This window comes from Ranitomeya variabilis, chromosome 2 (genome assembly GCF_051348905.1).
Source record: "Ranitomeya variabilis isolate aRanVar5 chromosome 2, aRanVar5.hap1, whole genome shotgun sequence".
Taxonomy (NCBI): Eukaryota; Metazoa; Chordata; class Amphibia; order Anura; family Dendrobatidae; genus Ranitomeya; species Ranitomeya variabilis.
In genome coordinates this window covers 355,914,328-355,938,394 of record NC_135233.1, presented here as the reverse complement: position 1 = coordinate 355,938,394, position 24,067 = coordinate 355,914,328, and the positions used below count along the sequence as shown (strand labels likewise).

Here is a 24,067-nt window from a genome sequence, read left to right as displayed (position 1 = left end):
AGGACCTGTTGAAGTGTTGGATAATGCGAAATGGACATAAGCCATTCCGATACTCGCAACCATTTTTATGTCTTCTAAGTGAAGTAGTAAATGATCAAATTGGTCACGGGATGGTGAGTGCTACTTTTACCCTTTCTAATTCCAGTCAGAGTACTTTTCAGAGCTGAGCACCATGAGATCCCTATGGCCTCAAGGTGAGTTTCAGAGACTATTCAAAGGTACCAATTTTTTGCAGAGTACCGAATCACTTTTTTGTATGCTACTGCACAGAATGTACAGAATTCTTGCCTTGTGTTTCTTTTTACATACCTTGTATATCTGGATACCGGAGTAGCACAAGAAATCCATGCTTTAAAGTTGTAGACACAGTCTCACCACCAGCAAAAAACAGATTGTTGAGCGTGAGAATTAGATTTCTCATGTTGAATTCTGATTCAGGGTTGTCCTTCTCCTAAAAATACAAGATCGGATTTCAGATGTCACATACATTTTGTACAGAAACCTCAACACATAAAGGTGAATTCCAATGTACAAAAAGTAGATAGGTGATAATTACTACATTAGTCTGAATCCTAACTATAAAACCTCTACTACTTATGTCCTCAATTCTTCCCTGGTCTCAAGAATATGACCAGGAAGCGTGGAATGGAGAGTTGGTCATGCATATGGCCTGCTGCTCTGCTCGGTGTGTATCAGAGTGAGAATGATTGCCGATGGAAGCACTGTAAATATGTGTACACTAGGTGTAGAAGTGCAACACTTTTCAGATCTAAAACAAATGGCATTTTTTCACTTAGTGTCTTTCTCATATTTTTCTGGAATATGGAGCTCAACAACGTCTCCCGACTTTTTCTTCTCACTGTCCTTTGCATGGCTGTAAAAAAAATGGCTGCAGCAGGAACCTTACCCAATGCCCTGTCTGCAGTAAGACAAAAGATAACCAAGTCCTACAATGTTGATTAGAAAAGCAAAGTTTGAGATGACCACTAGACAAAAATAGTGATGATCAGGAGGTCTCTTCAATGTTTCTGATAGGTAAACTTATAGAAACTGCTGAAGACTAACAACAAAGACAGCTATACCTTCTTTAATTAAGGGGAACCTGTCATGTAAAAAAAATGCTATTACCTGCATACCTAATGTAGTAGCATTCTAACACAGTGTGGCCACCGCACTGAGAGCCCTGCTGTCGAGAGGAAATTATCTTTATTCCCCTCCAGCTGGCTCACTCTTTTAGTCATAGGGGTAGCGCCGGCACAGTTTTAGTCAACATTCTGTAACCATGCCCACGGGAGTAACTGACAGGCGGCCCTAATGCTGATCCTGCTGTCAGTCAGTGCCGGGGGTGAAGTTACAGCGGCTGCTGAAAATACACTGAGCGGTGATTGAAGCTGCACTGATCCACCACTATGAGGCTGCAGGGGGAATAAAGTTAATTTCCTCCCTGGCAGTGGGGCTTTCAGTCCAGCGACCACATGGTAATAGAACGCTACTAACCTGTAGATATGCAGGTTAATAGGGATTTTCACATGACAGGTTCTCTTTATACAGTCATTCTAGGTTTAGCATATTTTAAATATAATTTTCTAAACCAATTCCATACATCGAAAGTCAAATTGATAAGAAGAGCCTTTTTGCAGGTACCTCTTGCATTTTCATGAGGAAGCAGTCTATGTAATCCCTGGGACTCTGTTGATCCAAAGTCTCTTGGTTTAGCTTGACTTGTTCAGCAATGAAATCGTTCAGCTCTTCCAATAATAGGGTGATTTTCTGATGGGGTCCAGGGATATGGTTCATTATCATTGGGATCATGTCTTGTATCTGGAACAAAGAATAATCTATGGTATTACTTAAAGTTAAACAGTCATTATGGGCAGATATTCTGGCGTATAAAGCTTTGAAAAGTTGCATCATTTTAGCACAACTGGAGGCTGCCCTAAAATTATACGACTTTTGGAGTCAAGCCATATTTTCTCAGCTCTGATAAAGTCATCAAATTCAAGACTAGCGGCGGCATTCATTGTGCAAAAAATCTTGCTTCAGCAGGGACTGGAGTAAAATTTGTGGCGAGGTGCACACAAAGGTGTATGCTGCTCAACTCCATAGTTCCTGATTCAAGGAGAGGCAAACACCTCTTTGTGAATCAGGAGCTTCTGACTTGAAGATATCTCCTCAACAAGACAATGCCACTCTTGATTAATTGAGCCTTACATACCTGTCTTAAATAGGTATTCCCATCTTTGACATTTATCATTTATCCTCAGGATATGCCATAAATGTCTTATAAATATGGGTCAAATGTATCATAAGAACGGGACACTGTTTCAAGCTGCAGGGGGAAGAGTGGTCACAGCAGTTGTATGGAAGTTCGAAAAATCACACAGCAGGATAAATTATGACTATTGGACAATATCTTTAAGGGGAATCTATTACCAGATAAATGCCTACTGAATAAATCATTTTTTTAACTTAAATATCAAAAAATCTTGCAGTCTTCACAATAGGTTAATAGGCTAATAGACTTTTTGTGTACACCAGGACCAGCAGCAGGGTCAACTTTTGAGCATAGGTGGTAAACACACCTCATCTCCTCTTCCCTCCTTGCCTTCATTGCAGAATGACTACTGCTCTTGACACAATGAATGCTCCCTGTCATGGGTGTCAATAGGTCACTATTAGTGTTGAGCGATACTTTCCGATATCGGAAAGTATCGGTATCGGAAAGTATCGGCCGATACCGTCAAAATATCGGATCTAATCCGATACCGATACCCGATCCCAATGCAAGTCAATGGGACGAAAATATCGGAATTAAAATAAACCCTTTATAAACTTGTAGGTTCATTCTACATGAAGGAAAACAACTAAGAATAATGTAGGATGTATTGGGGGACGTGGCGGAGACATTAAAGGCACAGAGGTTTAGCCCAATGTAATAGAATAGCAGGATTTTGTTTTTTTTTATGACGTTCGGCGGTAGAAAGATTTTGACTATGTTAATTTTTTTTTTATTTTGTCAGATATTGATGTTTCACTACTTCCACGCCCTTCACCTTCTTTTTTACTTCTCCCACACTTTCTTCTTCATTATCCTCATCATCAGCTTCTTTGACATCAACTTCTTCACCTTATTCATCTTCTTCTTCATCTTCTACCTATTATTTTTTTGGTTACATTGTTCATATTCTTTTTATTTTACTATTATCTTCATCATATTCTACTTCTTCATCATATTCTTATTTGTGACAGGCATTCCCGTAGTTGTTATCTATAAAAGTTTGAAGATTACACCTTCCGTTCTGCCTGTCACAAAAGAGTTACATTTGTCCGCGTTCAGTTTGGCCTGCAGCATCAGGCTTTATCCAGGGGCACCACGAGGAGGAACGGACTCACCCACATACACTGCTTAGTCTTCTTCTGCTTATAATTTAGATAATATTTTTTGCTCTGATATTTAGTGTTATGCTTAATGTTCTTCTGCTCTTTGTTCTGCAGCCTCTTGTTCTTCTGCTTCTCGGTCTTCCAGGTCGTCGTCGTCTCCAGGGTCGTCGTCTCCGGGGTCGTCGTCATCGGGGTGGTCTTCAGGGTCATCGTCTCCAGGGTCGTCGTCATCACGGTGGTTGTCGTCTCTGATGTCGTCGTCATCTTAGGGGTGGTCTTCCGGGTCATCGTGTTTAGTCTCTTGAACTTGGAAATGTAGCAGAAGGTACAAGAAGGCTGAGAAAATGCCGAGAACCAGCTGATGGAACTGGAACTCGGATGGCTACCCGAAGGTCCAAGAGCCAATGGAACTACCGAGGACCAGCTGACGTTACTGGAACCCGGTTACTAAGCAGGAGGTACCCGTGCCTGAAAGCACTACCAAGGACCACCTGACGTTGGTGGAACTCGGATACCCAGAGGGAGGCACCTAAGCCAAAGGCTCTGCCCAGAACCAGCTGACGGTACTGGAACCAGGATGGGGAGCAGAAGGTACAAGAGCAAGTGTCTGCGTGGCTTTTGCAGGACACATTGCCGGCTGCACAGCAGGGGAACAGCTGGCGGTGCTGAACCCCACTGACACATTGGCTTGTGTTTTTCTCTGTGCAGCTAGCAGTACCGGGCCCCAACTGGCGGTGTTAGAGCCCGGGGTCAGCAGGAGGAGGAGATGGAGCAGAGTGTAGGCCGAAGCCTGCACTGGCGGCAGCTTTGGGTCTGTTGTGCCTGCGTGGCAGTTGCAGGACACGTTGCCGGCTGCACAGCAGGGGAACAGCTGGCGGTGCTGAACCCCACTGACACATTGGCTGGTGTTTGGCTCTGTGCAGCTAGCAGTACCGGGCCCCAACTGGCGGTGTTGGAGCCCGGGCTCTGCAGGGGGAGCAGAGTGTAGGCCGAAGCCTACTTGAACCAATTTCAAAGGTAACCTTTAACCCCCCCTCAGGGGTTACAAAGTAGAAGAGCCACAGCTTATGCAGCAGTAGTGCTGCACAAGTCAAAGGTTGCTCTATTAATTTTGCTCCTTGCACACGCTGAATGAAACACGTATCACATTTAGCCCTTTATACAGTCAAACTGTGTTGGAGGCGCGAGTTCCCTTTGTAATGAGACGCAGCACAGATGTCAAGAATCCCACCTTGGTGCTGGGTGCAGCCTCCTGAGCGTTGTTATTTGCTGTACAGGAGTCTGCGCTGTCGTGTTATCCCCCGGCCTAGCGCTGTTAGCGCTGCCCATCTTCTGACCTCATTTAATGTCGGCCGGTGCGGTTCGCGATGACCATGAATCCCAGCCCCGCAGTGTCTTAACATTGTTAAAACACTGCGGGGCTGGGATTCATGGCCTGGCGCAGTACATATGTTCGCCTCTCGCACTCGGGTCCTTACACCCGCTTCAGACTGTGCGGCGTCAGCTGATCCCTTATCGCATGCCGCGGCCATGAAGCCGCACAGTCTGAAGAAGGCGGAAGGAGATGAGGGACAGGCGAAGTGATGCACCACTCATGCCCATCAATCACACCCTCGCAGTCCCAAGAAATAAGACACCGAGGGGCGTTGTGTGGGTCAGGGCGGCCGCAGAGGCGCAGGCAGCCAAACAATGATGCCAGAAGACGGGCAGCGCTACCAAGGGGGTTGCAGCGTGTCATTACAAAGGAAAGTCACACCACCGGGACGGTTAAATGGTCACACAGAGGACACATTTTAGACGTGTTTTCAGTTCCACATGTGCGAGGAGAATACGTTTATGAGCCACCTTGCACACATGCAGCATTACCGCTGTACAAGGTGGCCTTAAAAACGAACAAACGCCTGGGGGAGGGGGGACAGGTTCCCTTCAATTTCAGTTCTTGTGTCTGCGTGGCTTTTGCAGGACACGATGCCGGCTGCACAGCAGGGGAACAGCTGGCGGTGCTGAACCCCACTGACACATTGGCTGGTGTTTTTCTCTGTGCAGCTAGCAGTACCGGGCCCCAACTGGCGGTGTTAGAGCCCGGGGTCAGCAGGAGGAGGAGATGGAGCAGAGTGTAGGCCGAAGCCTGCACTGGCGGCAGCTTTGGGTCTGTTGTGCCTGCGTGGCAGTTGCAGGACACGTTGCCTGCTGCACAGCAGGGGAACAGCTGGCGGTGCTGAACCCCACTGACACATTGGCTGGTGTTTGGCTCTGTGCAGCTAGCAGTACCGGGCCCCAACTGGCGGTGTTGGAGCCCGGGCTCTGCAGGGGGAGCAGAGTGTAGGCCGAAGCCTACTTGAACCAATTTCAAAGGTAACCTTTAACCCCCCCTCAGGGGTTACAAAGTAGAAGAGCCACAGCTTATGCAGCAGTAGTGCTGCACAAGTCAAAGGTTGCTCTTTTAATTTTGCTCCTTGCACACGCTGAATGAAACACGTATAACATTTAGCCCTTTATACAGTCAAACTGTGTTGGAGGCGCGAGTTCCCTTTGTAATGAGACGCAGCACAGATGTCAAGAATCCCACCTTGGTGCTGGGTGCAGCCTCCTGAGCGTTGTTATTTGCTGTACAGGAGTCTGCGCTGTCGTGTTATCCCCCGGCCTAGCGCTGTTAGCGCTGCCCATCTTCTGACCTCATTTAATGTCGGCCGGTGCGGTTCGCGATGACCATGAATCCCAGCCCCGCAGTGTCTTAACATTGTTAAAACACTGCGGGGCTGGGATTCATGGCCTGGCGCAGCACATATGTTCGCCTCTCGCACTCGGGTCCTTACACCCGCTTCAGACTGTGCGGCGTCAGCTGATCCCTTATCGCATGCCGCGGCCATGAAGCCGCACAGTCTGAAGAAGGCGGAAGGAGATGAGGGACAGGCGAAGTGATGCACCGCTCATGCCCATCAATCACACCCTCGCAGTCCCAAGAAATAAGACACCGAGGGGCGTTCTGTGGGTCAGGGCGGCCGCAGAGGCGCAGGCAGCCAAACATGATGCCAGAAGACGGGCAGCGCTACCAGGGGGGTTGCAGCGTGTCATTACAAAGGAAAGTCACACCACCGGGACGGTTAAATGGTCACACAGAGGACACATTTTAGACGTGTTTTCAGTTCCACATGTGCGAGGAGACTACGTTTATGAGCCACCTTGCACACATGCAGCATTACCGCTGTACAAGGTGGCCTTAAAAACGTACAAACGCCTGGGGGAGGGGGGACAGGTTCCCTTCAATTTCAGTTCTTGTGTCTGCGTGGCTTTTGCAGGACACGATGCCGGCTGCACAGCAGGGGAACAGCTCGCGGTGCTGAACCCCACTGACACATTGGCTGGTGTTTTTCTCTGTGCAGCTAGCAGTACCGGGCCCCAACTGGCGGTGTTAGAGCCCGGGGTCAGCAGGAGGAGGAGATGGAGCAGAGTGTAGGCCGAAGCCTGCACTGGTGGCAGCTTTGGGTCTGTTGTGCCTGCGTGGCAGTTGCAGGACACGTTGCCGGCTGCACAGCAGGGGAACAGCTGGCGGTGCTGAACCCCACTGACACATTGGCTGGTGTTTGGCTCTGTGCAGCTAGCAGTACCGGGCCCCAACTGGCGGTGTTGGAGCCCGGGCTCTGCAGGGGGAGCAGAGTGTAGGCCGAAGCCTACTTGAACCAATTTCAAAGGTAACCTTTAACCCCCCCTCAGGGGTTACAAAGTAGAAGAGCCACAGCTTATGCAGCAGTAGTGCTGCACAAGTCAAAGGTTGCTCTTTTAATTTTGCTCCTTGCACACGCTGAATGAAACACGTATAACATTTAGCCCTTTATACAGTCAAACTGTGTTGGAGGCGCGAGTTCCCTTTGTAATGAGACGCAGCACAGATGTCAAGAATCCCACCTTGGTGCTGGGTGCAGCCTCCTGAGCGTTGTTATTTGCTGTACAGGAGTCTGCGCTGTCGTGTTATCCCCCGGCCTAGCGCTGTTAGCGCTGCCCATCTTCTGACCTCATTTAATGTCGGCCGGTGCGGTTCGCGATGACCATGAATCCCAGCCCCGCAGTGTCTTAACATTGTTAAAACACTGCAGGGCTGGGATTCATGGCCTGGCGCAGCACATATGTTCGCCTCTCGCACTCGGGTCCTTACACCCGCTTCAGACTGTGCGGCGTCAGCTGATCCCTTATCGCATGCCGCGGCCATGAAGCCGCACAGTCTGAAGAAGGCGGAAGGAGATGAGGGACAGGCGAAGTGATGCACCGCTCATGCCCATCAATCACACCCTCGCAGTCCCAAGAAATAAGACACCGAGGGGCGTTGTGTGGGTCAGGGCGGCCGCAGAGGCGCAGGCAGCCAAACAATGATGCCAGAAGACGGGCAGCGCTACCAAGGGGGTTGCAGCGTGTCATTACAAAGGAAAGTCACACCACCCGGACGGTTAAATGGTCACACAGAGGACACATTTTAGACGTGTTTTCAGTTCCACATGTGCGAGGAGAATACGTTTATGAGCCACCTTGCACACATGCAGCATTACCGCTGTACAAGGTGGCCTTAAAAACGTACAAACGCCTGGGGGAGGGGGGACAGGTTCCCTTCAATTTCAGTTCTTGTGTCTGCGTGGCTTTTGCAGGACACGATGCCGGCTGCACAGCAGGGGAACAGCTGGCGGTGCTGAACCCCACTGACACATTGGCTGGTGTTTTTCTCTGTGCAGCTAGCAGTACCGGGCCCCAACTGGCGGTGTTAGAGCCCGGGGTCAGCAGGAGGAGGAGATGGAGCAGAGTGTAGGCCGAAGCCTGCACTGGCGGCAGCTTTGGGTCTGTTGTGCCTGCGTGGCAGTTGCAGGACACGTTGCCGGCTGCACAGCAGGGGAACAGCTGGCGGTGCTGAACCCCACTGACACATTGGCTGGTGTTTGGCTCTGTGCAGCTAGCAGTACCGGGCCCCAACTGGCGGTGTTGGAGCCCGGGCTCTGCAGGGGGAGCAGAGTGTAGGCCGAAGCCTACTTGAACCAATTTCAAAGGTAACCTTTAACCCCCCCTCAGGGGTTACAAAGTAGAAGAGCCACAGCTTATGCAGCAGTAGTGCTGCACAAGTCAAAGGTTGCTCTTTTAATTTTGCTCCTTGCACACGCTGAATGAAACACGTATAACATTTAGCCCTTTATACAGTCAAACTGTGTTGGAGGCGCGAGTTCCCTTTGTAATGAGACGCAGCACAGATGTCAAGAATCCCACCTTGGTGCTGGGTGCAGCCTCCTGAGCGTTGTTATTTGCTGTACAGGAGTCTGCGCTGTCGTGTTATCCCCTGGCCTAGCGCTGTTAGCGCTGCCCATCTTCTGACCTCATTTAATGTCGGCCGGTGCGGTTCGCGATGACCATGAATCCCAGCCCCGCAGTGTCTTAACATTGTTAAAACACTGCGGGGCTGGGATTCATGGCCTGGCGCAGCACATATGTTCGCCTCTCGCACTCGGGTCCTTACACCCGCTTCAGACTGTGCGGCGTCAGCTGATCCCTTATCGCATGCCGCGGCCATGAAGCCGCACAGTCTGAAGAAGGCGGAAGGAGATGAGGGACAGGCGAAGTGATGCACCGCTCATGCCCATCAATCACACCCTCGCAGTCCCAAGAAATAAGACACCGAGGGGCGTTGTGTGGGTCAGGGCGGCCGCAGAGGCGCAGGCAGCCAAACAATGATGCCAGAAGACGGGCAGCGCTACCAAGGGGGTTGCAGCGTGTCATTACAAAGGAAAGTCACACCACCGGGACGGTTAAATGGTCACACAGAGGACACATTTTAGACGTGTTTTCAGTTCCACATGTGCGAGGAGAATATGTTTATGAGCCACCTTGCACACATGCAGCATTACCGCTGTACAAGGTGGCCTTAAAAACGTACAAACGCCTGGGGGAGGGGGGACAGGTTCCCTTCAATTTCAGTTCTTGTGTCTGCGTGGCTTTTGCAGGACACGATGCCGGCTGCACAGCAGGGGAACAGCTGGCGGTGCTGAACCCCACTGACACATTGGCTGGTGTTTTTCTCTGTGCAGCTAGCAGTACCGGGCCCCAACTGGCGGTGTTGGAGCCCGGGCTCTGCAGGGGGAGCAGAGTGTAGGCCGAAGCCTACTTGAACCAATTTCAAAGGTAACCTTTAACCCCCCCTCAGGGGTTACAAAGTAGAAGAGCCACAGCTTATGCAGCAGTAGTGCTGCACAAGTCAAAGGTTGCTCTTTTAATTTTGCTCCTTGCACACGCTGAATGAAACACGTATAACATTTAGCCCTTTATACAGTCAAACTGTGTTGGAGGCGCGAGTTCCCTTTGTAATGAGACGCAGCACAGATGTCAAGAATCCCACCTTGGTGCTGGGTGCAGCCTCCTGAGCGTTGTTATTTGCTGTACAGGAGTCTGCGCTGTCGTGTTATCCCCCGGCCTAGCGCTGTTAGCGCTGCCCATCTTCTGACCTCATTTAATGTCGGCCGGTGCGGTTCGCGATGACCATGAATCCCAGCCCCGCAGTGTCTTAACATTGTTAAAACACTGCGGGGCTGGGATTCATGGCCTGGCGCAGCACATATGTTCGCCTCTCGCACTCGGGTCCTTACACCCGCTTCAGACTGTGCGGCGTCAGCTGATCCCTTATCGCATGCCGCGGCCATGAAGCCGCACAGTCTGAAGAAGGCGGAAGGAGATGAGGGACAGGCGAAGTGATGCACCGCTCATGCCCATCAATCACACCCTCGCAGTCCCAAGAAATAAGACACCGAGGGGCGTTGTGTGGGTCAGGGCGGCCGCAGAGGCGCAGGCAGCCAAACAATGATGCCAGAAGACGGGCAGCGCTACCAAGGGGGTTGCAGCGTGTCATTACAAAGGAAAGTCACACCACCGGGACGGTTAAATGGTCACACAGAGGACACATTTTAGACGTGTTTTCAGTTCCACATGTGCGAGGAGAATACGTTTATGAGCCACCTTGCACACATGCAGCATTACCGCTGTACGAGGTGGCCTTAAAAACGTACAAACGCCTGGGGGAGGGGGGACAGGTTCCCTTCAATTTCAGTTCTTGTGTCTGCGTGGCTTTTGCAGGACACGATGCCGGCTGCACAGCAGGGGAACAGCTGGCGGTGCTGAACCCCACTGACACATTGGCTGGTGTTTTTCTCTGTGCAGCTAGCAGTACCGGGCCCCAACTGGCGGTGTTAGAGCCCGGGGTCAGCAGGAGGAGGAGATGGAGCAGAGTGTAGGCCGAAGCCTGCACTGGCGGCAGCTTTGGGTCTGTTGTGCCTGCGTGGCAGTTGCAGGACACGTTGCCGGCTGCACAGCAGGGGAACAGCTGGCGGTGCTGAACCCCACTGACACATTGGCTGGTGTTTGGCTCTGTGCAGCTAGCAGTACCGGGCCCCAACTGGCGGTGTTGGAGCCCGGGCTCTGCAGGGGGAGCAGAGTGTAGGCCGAAGCCTACTTGAACCAATTTCAAAGGTAACCTTTAACCCCCCCTCAGGGGTTACAAAGTAGAAGAGCCACAGCTTATGCAGCAGTAGTGCTGCACAAGTCAAAGGTTGCTCTTTTAATTTTGCTCCTTGCACACGCTGAATGAAACACGTTTAAAATTTAGCCCTTTATACAGTCAAACTGTGTTGGAGGCGCGATGTTGTGAATTTACTTTTTGGCTCCCTCTAGTGGCTACTAGGGATTTGACTCTGGGTATGTCTGTCATTCCTTTTATGCTCACCTGGGTCGTTATGTCAGGGGTGTTGCTATATAAGCTCCCTGGACCTTCAGTTCTATGCCTGGCAACGTTGATATCAGAGCTAATCTGTAGTGCTCTTGTCCACTGATCCTGGTTCCTGCTTCATTAAGCTAAGTCTGTTTTTTGCTTTTTGCAATTTGTTTTTGTTTGCTATTTTTGTCCAGCTTGTATATAATCTGTATCCTGACCTTGCTGGAAGCTCTAGGGCGGCTGGTGTTCTCCCCCCGGGCCGTTAGACGGTTCGGGGGTTCTTGAATCTCCAGCGTGGATTTTTTGATAGGGTTTTTGTTGACCATATAAGTTATCTTACTATATTCTGCTATTAGTAAGTGGGCCTCTCTGTGCTAAACCTAGTTCATCTCTGTGTTTGTCATTTCCTCTTACCTCACCGTTATTATTTGTGGGGGGCTCGTATCCTACTTTTGGGGTCCTTTCTCTGGAGGCAAGAGAGGTCTTTGTTTTCCTCTTCTAGGGGTAGTTAGCTCTCCGGCTGGCGCGAGACATCTAGCGACCAACGTAGGCATGTTCCCGGCTACTTCTAGGGTTGGCGTTAGGAGTAGATATATGGTCAACCCAGTTACCACTGCCCTATGAGCTGGATTTTTGTACTTCGCAGACTTGCTGATATCTCTGAGACCCTCGCCATTGGGGTCATAACAGTTTGCCAGGCCTGATGTCTCACTTCCCTTTCAGGTTGAAGTGGATGCTTCGGAGATTGGGGCAGGGGCCGTTTTGTCGCAGAGAAGCCCTGGTTGTGCTACTATGAGACCTTGTGCCTTTTTCTCTAGGAAGTTTTCGCCGGCTGAGCGAAATTATGATGTGGGCAATCGGGAGTTGTTGGCCATGAAGTGGGCATTTGAGGAGTGGCGTCATTGGCTCGAGGGTGCTAAGCATCGTGTGGTGGTCTTGACTGATCACAAAAATCTGATGTACCTCGAGTCTGCTAAACGCCTGAATCCTAGACAGGCCCGCTGGTCATTGTTTTTCTCCCGTTTTGACTTTGTGGTTTCATATTTACCAGGTTCTAAGAATGTGAAGGCCGATGCTCTGTCTAGGAGCTTTGTGCCTGATGCTCCTGGAGTCGCTGAACCTGTGGGTATTCTTAAGGAAGGAGTTATCCTGTCAGCTATTTCTCCACATCTGCGACGTGTGTTGCAGAGATTTCAGGCTGGTAGGCCTGACTCTTGTCCACCTGACAGATTGGTTGTGCCTGCTAAATGGACCAGCAGAGTCATTTCCGAGGTTCATTCCTCTGTGTTGGCAGGGCACCCGGGAATTTTTGGCACTAGAGATCTGGTGGCCAGGTCCTTTTGGTGGCCTTCCTTGTCAAGAGATGTGCGGTCATTTGTGCAGTCCTGTGGTACTTGTGCTCGAGCTAAGCCTTGCTGTTCTCGTGCCAGCGGGTTGCTCTTGCCCTTGCCTGTCCCGAAGAGACCTTGGACACACATCTCTATGGATTTCATTTCGGATCTTCCGGTGTCTCAGGGCATGTCTGTCATCTGGGTGATATGTGATCGTTTCTCCAAGATGGTCCATCTGGTTCCTTTGCCCAAACTGCCTTCCTCTTCTGATCTGGTTCCTGTGTTCTTCCAGAACGTGGTTCGTTTGCACGGCATTCCTGAGAATATTGTGTCGGACAGAGGATCCCAGTTTGTTTCCAGGTTCTGGCGATCCTTTTGTGGTAGGATGGGCATAGATTTGTCGTTTTCGTCCGCTTTTCATCCACAGACTAACGGTCAAACGGAACGAACTAATCAGACTCTGGAGGCGTATTTGAGGTGTTTTGTCTCTTCTGATCAGGATGATTGGGTGACCTTCTTGCCGTTGGCTGAATTTGCCCTTAATAATCGGGCTAGTTCTGCCACCTTGGTTTCACCATTTTTCTGCAACTCTGGTTTCCACCCTCGTTTTTCCTCGGGACATGTGGAGCCTTCTGACTGTCCTGGGGTGGATTCTGTGGTGGATAGGTTGCAGCGGATCTGGAATCATGTGGTTGACAACTTGAAGTTGTCACAGGAGAAGGCTCAGCGTTTTGCCAACCGCCGCCGCGGTGTGGGTCCCCGACTTCGCGTTGGGGATTTGGTATGGCTGTCTTCTCGATTTGTTCCTATGAAGGTCTCCTCTCCCAAATTTAAGCCTCGATTTATTGGTCCTTACAAGATATTGGAGATCCTTAATCCTGTATCTTTTCACCTGGATCTTCCGGTGTCGTTTGCCATTCACAACGTATTTCATAGTTCCTTGTTGCAGCGGTACGTTGTGCCTGTGGTTCCTTCTGCTGAGCCTCCTGCTCCGGTGTTGGTTGAGGGCGAGTTGGAGTACATGGTGGAGAAGATCTTGGACTCTCGTCTCTCCAGGCGGAGGCTTCAGTACCTGGTCAAGTGGAAGGGCTATGGTCAGGAGGATAATTCCTGGGTGGTCGCCTCTGATGTTCATGCGGCCGATTTAGTTCGTGCCTTTCACGCCGCTCATCCTGATCGCCCTGGTGGTCTTGGTGAGGGTTCGGTGACCCCTCACTAAGGGGGGGGTACTGTTGTGAAGATGGACCCAGTCAAGGTTCGAGCTATTCATGATTGGACTCAACCCTCGTCAGTTAAGAGTCTTCAGAAGTTCTTGGGTTTTGCTAACTTCTACCGTCGTTTTATCGCTAATTTTTCTAGCGTTGTTAAACCGTTGACGGATATGACCAAGAAAGGCTCTGATGTGGCTAACTGGGCTCCTGCTGCCGTGGAGGCTTTCCAGGAGTTGAAGCACCGGTTTACTTCAGCGCCTGTTTTGTGCCAGCCTGATGTCTCACTTCCCTTTCAGGTTGAAGTGGATGCTTCGGAGTTTTTTTTTCTCTCTTTCATTTTTTTTTCTTTTCCCCTTTACCTCTGAGTGGCTTGTGATTGCTGCAGACATGAATGTCCAGACCTTGATTACAAGTGTGGACCAGCTTGCTGCTCGTGTGCAGGGCATACAAGATTATGTTACCAGAAATCCTATGTTAGAACCTAAGATACCGATTCCTGAACTGTTTTCCGGAGATCGATTTAAGTTTAGAAATTTCAGGAATAATTGTAAATTGTTTTTGTCCCTGAGACCCTGTTCCTCTGGAGACTCCGCTCAGCAAGTAAAAATTGTTATTTCTTTTTTACGGGGCGACCCTCAGGATTGGGCTTTCTCGCTGGCGCCAGGAGATCCGGCATTGGCTGATATTGATGCGTTTTTTCTGGCGCTCGGTTTGCTTTATGAGGAGCCCAATCTTGAGATTCAGGCAGAAAAAGCCTTGCTGGCTATGTCTCAGGGCCAGGACGAGGCTGAGGTGTATTGCCAAAAATTTCGGAAATGGTCCGTGCTGACCCAGTGGAACGAGTGTGCATTGGCTGCAAATTTTAGAAATGGCCTTTCTGAAGCCATTAAGAATGTGATGGTGGGTTTTCCCATTCCCACAGGTCTGAATGATTCCATGGCCCTGGCAATTCAAATTGACCGGCGGTTGCGGGAGCGCAAAACCGCAAATTCCCTCATGGTGTTATCTGAACAGGCACCTGATTTAATGCAATGTGATACAATCCTGACTAGAAATGAGCGGAAAATTCATAGACGCCAGAATGGCTTGTGTTACTACTGTGGTGATTCTGCACATGTTATCTCAGCATGCTCTAAGCGTCTTACTAAGGTTGTTAGTCCTGTCGCTATTGGTAATTTGCAACCTAAGTTCATTCTATCTGTAACTTTGATTTGCTCACTGTCGTCTTATCCTGTCATGGCGTTTGTAGATTCAGGTGCTGCCCTGAGTCTTATGGATCTGTCATTTGCCAAGCGCTGCGGTTTTGTTCTTGAGCCATTAGAAAATCCTATCCCTCTTAGGGGTATTGACGCTACGCCATTGGCAGAAAATAAACCGCAGTTTTGGACACAGGTTACCATGTGCATGACTCCTGAACATCGGGAGGTGATACGTTTTCTTGTTCTGCATAAAATGCATGATTTGGTTGTTTTGGGGTTGCCATGGTTACAGACCCATAATCCAGTCTTGGACTGGAAGGCAATGTCAGTGTCAAGTTGGGGCTGTCATGGAATTCATGGAGATTCCCTGCCCGTGTCTATTGCTACTTCTACGCCTTCGGAAGTTCCGGCGTATTTGTCTGATTATCAGGATGTCTTCAGCGAGTCTAGGTCAAGTGCATTGCCTCCTCATAGGGAATGTGACTGTGCAATAGATTTGATTCCAGGCAGTAAGTTTCCTAAGGGAAGACTGTTTAATCTGTCGGTACCTGAACATACCGCGATGCGTTCATATATCAAGGAGTCTCTGGAGAAGGGGCATATCCGTCCTTCTTCTTCCCCTCTTGGTGCGGGATTCTTTTTTGTGGCTAAAAAAGACGGATCTTTGAGGCCTTGTATTGACTATCGGCTTTTAAATAAGATCACTGTCAAATTTCAGTATCCTTTGCCGTTGTTGTCAGACTTGTTTGCCCGGATTAAAGGTGCCAAGTGGTTCACCAAGATAGACCTTCGCGGTGCGTACAACCTTGTGCGCATTAAGCAAGGAGATGAATGGAAAACCGCATTCAATACGCCCGAAGGTCATTTTGAGTACTTGGTGATGCCATTTGGGCTCTCTAATGCACCTTCAGTTTTTCAGTCCTTTATGCATGACATTTTCCGGAAGTATCTGGATAAATTTTTGATCGTTTATCTGGATGATATTCTGGTTTTTTCTGATGATTGGGACTCGCATGTGGAGCAGGTCAGGATGGTTTTCAAGATTTTGCGTGAAAATTCTTTGTTTGTTAAAGGCTCAAAGTGTCTCTTTGGTGTACAGAAGGTTCCCTTTTTAGGGTTCATTTTTTCCCCTTCTGCTGTGGAGATGGACCCAGTCAAGGTTCGAGCTATTCATGATTGGACTCAACCCTCGTCAGTTAAGAGTCTTCAGAAGTTCTTGGGTTTTGCTAACTTCTACCGTCGTTTTATCGCTAATTTTTCTAGCGTTGTTAAACCGTTGACGGATATGACCAAGAAAGGCTCTGATGTGGCTAACTGGGCTACTGCTGCCGTGGAGGCTTTCCAGGAGTTGAAGCGCCGGTTTACTTCAGCGCCTGTTTTGTGCCAGCCTGATGTCTCACTTCCCTTTCAGGTTGAAGTGGATGCTTCGGAGATTGGGGCAGGGGCCGTTTTTTCGCAGAGAAGCCCTGGTTGTGCTACTATGAGACCTTGTGCCTTTTTCTCTAGGAAGTTTTCGCCGGCTGAGCGAAATTATGATGTGGGCAATCGGGAGTTGTTGGCATTTGAGGAGTGGCGTCATTGGCTCGAGGGTGCTGAGCATCGTGTGGTGGTCTTGACTGATCACAAAAATCTGATGTACCTCGAGTCTGCTAAACGCCTGAATCCTAGACAGGCCCGCTGGTCATTGTTTTTCTCCCGTTTTGACTTTGTGGTTTCATATTTACCAGGTTCTAAGAATGTGAAGGCCGATGCTCTGTCTAGGAGCTTTGTGCCTGATGCTCCTGGAGTCGCTGAACCTGTGGGTATTCTTAAGGAAGGAGTTATCCTGTCAGCTATTTCTCCAGATCTGCGACGTGTGTTGCAGAGATTTCAGGCTGGTAGGCCTGACTCTTGTCCACCTGACAGATTGGTTGTGCCTGCTAAATGGACCAGCAGAGTCATTTCCGAGGTTCATTCCTCTGTGTTGGCAGGGCACCCGGGAATTTTTGGCACTAGAGATCTGGTGGCCAGGTCCTTTTGGTGGCCTTCCTTGTCAAGAGATGTGCGGTCATTTGTGCAGTCCTGTGGTACTTGTGCTCGAGCTAAGCCTTGCTGTTCTCGTGCCAGCGGGTTGCTCTTGCCCTTGCCTGTCCCGAAGAGACCTTGGACACACATCTCTATGGATTTCATTTCGGATCTTCCGGTGTCTCAGGGCATGTCTGTCATCTGGGTGATATGTGATCATTTCTCCAAGATGGTCCATCTGGTTCCTTTGCCCAAACTGCCTTCCTCTTCTGATCTGGTTCCTGTGTTCTTCCAGAACGTGGTTCGTTTGCACGGCATTCCTGAGAATATTGTGTCGGACAGAGGATCCCAGTTTGTTTCCAGGTTCTGGCAATCCTTTTGTGGTAGGATGGGCATAGATTTGTCGTTTTCGTCCGCTTTTCATCCACAGACTAACGGTCAAACGGAACGAACTAATCAGACTCTGGAGGCGTATTTGAGGTGTTTTGTCTCTTCTGATCAGGATGATTGGGTGACCTTCTTGCCGTTGGCTGAATTTGCCCTTAATAATCGGGCTAGTTCTGCCACCTTGGTTTCACCATTTTTCTGCAACTCTGGTTTCCACCCTCGTTTTTCCTCGGGACATGTGGAGCCTTCTGACTGTCCTGGGGTGGATTCTGTGGTGGATAGGTTGCAGCGGATCTGGAATCATGTGGTTGACAACTTGAAGTTGTCACAGGAGAAGGCTCAGCGTTTTGCCAACCGCCGCCGCGGTGTGGGTCCCCGACTTCGCGTTGGGGATTTGGTATGGCTGTCTTCTCGATTTGTTCCTATGAAGGTCTCCTCTCCCAAATTTAAGCCTCGATTTATTGGTCCTTACAAGATATTGGAGATCCTTAATCCTGTATCTTTTCGCCTGGATCTTCCGGTGTCGTTTGCCATTCACAACGTATTTCATAGGTCCTTGTTGCGGCGGTACGTTGTGCCTGTGGTTTCTTCTGCTGAGCTTCCTGCTCCGGTGTTGGTTGAGGGCGAGTTGGAGTACGTGGTGGAGAAGATCTTGGACTCTCGTCTCTCCAGGCGGAGGCTTCAGTACCTGGTCAAGTGGAAGGGCTATGGTCAGGAGGATAATTCCTGGGTGGTCGCCTCTGATGTTCATGCGGCCGATTTAGTTCGTGCCTTTCACGCCGCTCATCCTGATCGCCCTGGTGGTCTTGGTGAGGGTTCGGTGACCCCTCACTAAGGGGGGGGTACTGTTGTGAATTTACTTTTTGGCTCTCTCTAGTGGCTACTAGGGATTTGACTCTGGGTATGTCTGTCATTCCTTTTATGCTCACCTGGGTCGTTAGGTCAGGGGTGTTGCTATATAAGCTCCCTGGACCTTCAGTTCTATGCCTGGCAACGTTGATATCAGAGCTAATCTGTAGTGCTCTTGTCCACTGATCCTGGTTCCTGCTTCATTAAGCTAAGTCTGTTTTTTGCTTTTTGCAATTTGTTTTTGTTTGCTATTTTTGTCCAGCTTGTATATAATCTGTATCCTGACCTTGCTGGAAGCTCTAGGGCGGCTGGTGTTCTCCCCCCGGGCCGTTAGACGGTTCGGGGGTTCTTGAATCTCCAGCGTGGATTTTTTGATAGGGTTTTTGTTGACCATATAAGTTATCTTACTATATTCTGCTATTAGTAAGTGGGCCTCTCTGTGCTAAACCTAGTTCATCTCTGTGTTTGTCATTTCCTCTTACCTCACCGTTATTATTTGTGGGGGGCTCGTATCCTACTTTTGGGGTCCTTTCTCTGGAGGCAAGAGAGGTCTTTGTTTTCCTCTTCTAGGGGTAGTAAGCTCTCCGGCTGGCGCGAGACATCTAGCGACCAACGTAGGCATGTTCCCGGCTACTTCTAGGGTTGGCGTTAGGAGTAGATATATGATCAACCCAGTTACCACTGCCCTATGAGCTGGATTTTTGTACTTCGCAGACTTGCTGATATCTCTGAGACCCTCGCCATTGGGGTCATAACAGCGCGAGTTCCCTTTGTAATGAGACGCAGCACAGATGTCAAGAATCTCACCTTGGTGCTGGGTGCAGCCTCCTGAGTGTTGTTATTTGCTGTACAGGAGTCTGCGCTGTCGTGTTATCCCCCGGCCTAGCGCTGTTAGCGCTGCCCATCTTCTGACCTCATTTAATGTCGGCCGGTGCGGTTCGCGATGACCATGAATCCCAGCCCCGCAGTGTCTTAACATTGTTAAAACACTGCGGGGCTGGGATTCATGGCCTGGCGCAGCACATATGTTCGCCTCTCGCACTCGGGTCCTTACACCCGCTTCAGACTGTGCGGCGTCAGCTGATCCCTTATCGCATGCCGCGGCCATGAAGCCGCACAGTCTGAAGAAGGCGGAAGGAGATGAGGGACAGGCGAAGTGATGCACCGCTCATGCCCATCAATCACACCCTCGCAGTCCCAAGAAATAAGACACCGAGGGGCGTTGTGTGGGTCAGGGCGGCCGCAGAGGCGCAGGCAGCCAAACAATGATGCCAGAAGACGGGCAGCGCTACCAAGGGGGTTGCAGCGTGTCATTACAAAGGAAAGTCACACCACCGGGACGGTTAAATGGTCACACAGAGGACACATTTTAGACGTGTTTTCAGTTCCACATGTGCGAGGAGAATACGTTTATGAGCCACCTTGCACACATGCAGCATTACCGCTGTACAAGGTGGCCTTAAAAACGTACAAACGCCTGGGGGAGGGGGGACAGGTTCCCTTCAATTTCAGTTCTTGTGTCTGCGTGGCTTTTGCAGGACACGATGCCGGCTGCACAGCAGGGGAACAGCTGGCGGTGCTGAACCCCACTGACACATTGGCTGGTGTTTTTCTCTGTGCAGCTAGCAGTACCGGGCCCCAACTGGCGGTGTTAGAGCCCGGGGTCAGCAGGAGGAGGAGATGGAGCAGAGTGTAGGCCGAAGCCTGCACTGGCGGCAGCTTTGGGTCTGTTGTGCCTGCGTGGCAGTTGCAGGACACGTTGCCGGCTGCACAGCAGGGGAACAGCTGGCGGTGCTGAACCCCACTGACACATTGGCTGGTCTTTGGCTCTGTGCAGCTAGCAGTACCGGGCCCCAACTGGCGGTATTGGAGCCCGGGCTCTGCAGGGGGAGCAGAGTGTAGGCCGAAGCCTACTTGAACCAATTTCAAAGGTAACCTTTAACCCCCCCTCAGGGGTTACAAAGTAGAAGAGCCACAGCTTATGCAGCAGTAGTGCTGCACAAGTCAAAGGTTGCTCTTTTAATTTTGCTCCTTGCACACGCTGAATGAAACACGTATAACATTTAGCCCTTTATACAGTCAAACTGTGTTGGAGGCGCGAGTTCCCTTTGTAATGAGACGCAGCACAGATGTCAAGAATCCCACCTTGGTGCTGGGTGCAGCCTCCTGAGCGTTGTTATTTGCTGTAAAGGAGTCTGCGCTGTCGTGTTATCCCCCGGCCTAGCGCTGTTAGCGCTGCCCATCTTCTGACCTCATTTAATGTCGGCCGGTGTGGTTCGCGATGACCATGAATCCCAGCCCCGCAGTGTCTTAACATTGTTAAAACACTGCGGGGCTGGGATTCATGGCCTGGCGCAGCACATATGTTCGCCTCTCGCACTCGGGTCCTTACACCCGCTTCAGACTGTGCAGCGTCAGCTGATCCCTTATCGCATGCCGCGGCCATGAAGCCGCACAGTCTGAAGAAGGTGGAAGGAGATGAGGGACAGGCGAAGTGATGCACCGCTCATGCCCATCAATCACACCCTCGCAGTCCCAAGAAATAAGACACCGAGGGGCGTTGTGTGGGTCAGGGCGGCCGCAGAGGCGCAGGCAGCCAAACAATGATGCCAGAAGACGGGCAGCGCTACCAAGGGGGTTGCAGCGTGTCATTACAAAGGAAAGTCACACCACCGGGACGGTTAAATGGTCACACAGAGGACACATTTTAGACGTGTTTTCAGTTCCACATGTGCGAGGAGAATACGTTTATGAGCCACCTTGCACACATGCAGCATTACCGCTGTACAAGGTGGCCTTAAAAACGTACAAACGCCTGGGGGAGGGGGGACAGGTTCCCTTCAATTTCAGTTCTTGTGTCTGCGTGGCTTTTGCAGGACACGATGCCGGCTGCACAGCAGGGGAACAGCTGGCGGTGCTGAACCCCACTGACACATTGGCTGGTGTTTTTCTCTGTGCAGCTAGCAGTACCGGGCCCCAACTGGCGGTGTTAGAGCCCGGGGTCCGCAGGAGGAGGAGATGGAGCAGAGTGTAGGCCGAAGCCTGCACTGGCGGCAGCTTTGGGTCTGTTGTGCCTGCGTGGCTGTTGCAGGACACGTTGCCGGCTACACAGCAGGGGAACAGCTGGCGGTGCTGAACCCCACTGACACATTGGCTGGTGTTTGGCTCTGTGCAGCTAGCACATCTGGGCCCCAACTGGCGGTGTTAGAGCCCAGGGTCAGCAGGAGGAGGGGAGGGAGCAGAGTGTAGGCCGAAGCCTGCACTGGAGCATGTTGAAAGGGAAACTTTAACCCCCCCCCCCAGGCGTTTGTAGCTGAAAGAGCCATCGTGTACAGCACTAATGCTGGAAAAGGTAAACTTAGCTCTTTTAATTATGGTCCTTGCACATGCTGAACCTAACACTTATAAAAAGTGTCCCCTCCTACCGTGATACCGTCCGGTAGGTGGAACTTTCCTTTGTGATGTGACGCAGCACAGCCGTCATTCTTAACCCCTTGGCGCCGTGCGCCGCCTCCTCAGCGTTGTTTGAATCAGTCCCGGAGCCTGCGCTGTTAGGTTAGCCCTTGGCCATGCACACATTTTGCGCTGCCCGTCTTCTGACATCATTTGGTGTCAGGCTGGCTGCGCCTGTGCGGCCGCGCTGGCCGAGAGCCCGCCTCGTACTGTCTTCTGATTTAATCCCACTGGGGGCCTGAGATCCATGGACATGCGCAGTGCATATCTGAACCTCCACCTCTCACTCATCTCCCTACGGCTTCTTCTGACTGTGCGGTGTCACGGCCGTGGCATGCTATTAGGGACCAGCTGACACCGAAAGGTCTGAAGAAGCCATAGGGAGATGAGTGAGAGGTGGAGGTTCAGATATGCACTGCGCATGTCCATGGATCTCAGGCCCCCAGTGGGATTAAATCAGAAGACAGTACGAGGCGGGCTCTCGGCCAGCGCGGCCGCACAGGCGCAGCCAGCCTGACACCAAATGATGTCAGAAGATGGGCAGCGCAAAATGTGTGCATGGCCAAGGGCTAACCTAACAGCGCAGGCTCCGGGACTGATTCAAACAACGCTGAGGAGGCGGTGCACGGCTCCAAGGGGGTAAGAATGACGGCTGTGCTGCGTCACATCACAAAGGAAAGTTCCACCAACCGTACGGTATCACGGTAGGAGGGGACACTTTTCATAAGTGTTAGGATCAGCATGTGCAAGGAGCACCACGAAAAGAGGCACTTTTTCCCTTTGCATCATTACTGCTGCACAAGGTTGCTCCTTCAGTAACAAACGCCTGGGGGGGGGGCAGGTTCCCTTAAATTTAACTTGTTGTGCCTGCGTGGCGGTCGCAGTACACGTTGCCGGCTGCACAGCAGGGGAACAGCTGGCGGTGCTGAACCCAACTAACACATTGGCGAGGTGTTTGGCTCTGTGCGGACAGCACTTCTGGACGGCAACTAGCGGTGTTGGAGCCCAGGGACAGGTGGAGGAGGAGGAGGTGGAGGAGGTAGGAGGGATTGCCACACACACAGCAGGGGAACAGCTGACGTTACTGAACCCCAATAACAGAGGAGGGACTGTCGGGACTGTGCGTACAGCACTACCAGGCAACAACTAGCGGTGTTGGAGCCCAGGGACAGGTGGAGGAGGAGGAGGTGGAGGAGGTAGGAGGGATTGCCACACACACAGCAGGGGAACAGCTGACGTTACTGAACCCCAATAACAGAGGAGGGACTGTCGGGACTGTGCGTACAGCACTACCAGGCAACAACTAGCGGTGTTGGAGCCCAGAGACAGGTGGAGGAGGAGGAGGTGGAGGAGGTAGGAGGGATTGCCACACACACAGCAGGGGAACAGCTGACGTTACTGAACCCCAATAACAGAGGAGGGACTGTCGGGACTGTGCGTACAGCACTACCAGGCAACAACTAGCGGTGTTGGAGCCCAGGGACAGGTGGAGGAGGAGGAGGTGGAGGAGGTAGGAGGGATTGCCACACACACAGCAGGGGAACAGCTGACGTTACTGAACCCCAATAACAGAGGAGGGACTGTCGGGACTGTGCGTACAGCACTACCAGGCAACAACTAGAGGTGTTGGAGCCCAGGGACAGGTGGAGGAGGAGGAGGTGGAGGAGGTAGGAGGGATTGCCACACACACAGCAGGGGAACAGCTGACGTTACTGAACCCCAATAACAGAGGAGGGACTGTCGGGACTGTGCGTACAGCACTACAAGGCAACAACTAGCGGTGTTGGAGCCCAGGGACAGGTGGAGGAGGAGGAGGTGGAGGAGGTAGGAGGGATTGCCACACACACAGCAGGGGAACAGCTGACGTTACTGAACCCCAATAACAGAGGAGGGACTGTCGGGACTGTGCGTACAGCACTACCAGGCAACAACTAGAGGTGTTGGAGCCCAGGGACAGGTGGAGGAGGAGGAGGTGGAGGAGGTAGGAGGGATTGCCACACACACAGCAGGGGAACAGCTGACGTTACTGAACCCCAATAACAGATGAGGGACTGTCGGGACTGTGCGTACAGCACTACCAGGCAACAACTAGCGGTGTTGGAGCCCAGGGACAGGTGGAGGAGGAGGAGGTGGAGGAGGTAGGAGGGATTGCCACACACACAGCAGGGGAACAGCTGACGTTACTGAACCCCAATAACAGAGGAGGGACTGTCGGGACTGTGCGTACAGCACTACCAGGCAACAACTAGCGGTGTTGGAGCCCAGGGACAGGTGGAGGAGGAGGAGGTGGAGGAGGTAGGAGGGATTGCCACACACACAGCAGGGGAACAGCTGACGTTACTGAACCCCAATAACAGAGGAGGGACTGTCGGGACTGTGCGTACAGCACTACCAGGCAACAACTAGCGGTGTTGGAGCCCAGGGACAGGTGGAGGAGGAGGAGGTGGAGGAGGTAGGAGGGATTGCCACACACACAGCAGGGGAACAGCTGACGTTACTGAACCCCAATAACAGAGGAGG

The 24,067-nt window shown here is 51.2% G+C and overlaps 1 protein-coding gene across 1 annotated transcript in view; it reads right to left on the bottom strand.

The window, feature by feature from the left end:
* Positions 1–24,067, bottom strand: part of LOC143809415 (cytochrome P450 2G1-like) — a 60,145-nt gene that overhangs the window by 5,169 nt on the left and 30,909 nt on the right. The window contains exons 5-6 of the mRNA XM_077292483.1: positions 1,645–1,821; positions 310–451 (exon numbers count right to left, since the gene is read on the bottom strand). Coding sequence (XP_077148598.1) covers positions 310–451; positions 1,645–1,821 — 319 coding nt within the window. The remainder of the gene's footprint in view (positions 1–309; positions 452–1,644; positions 1,822–24,067) is intronic.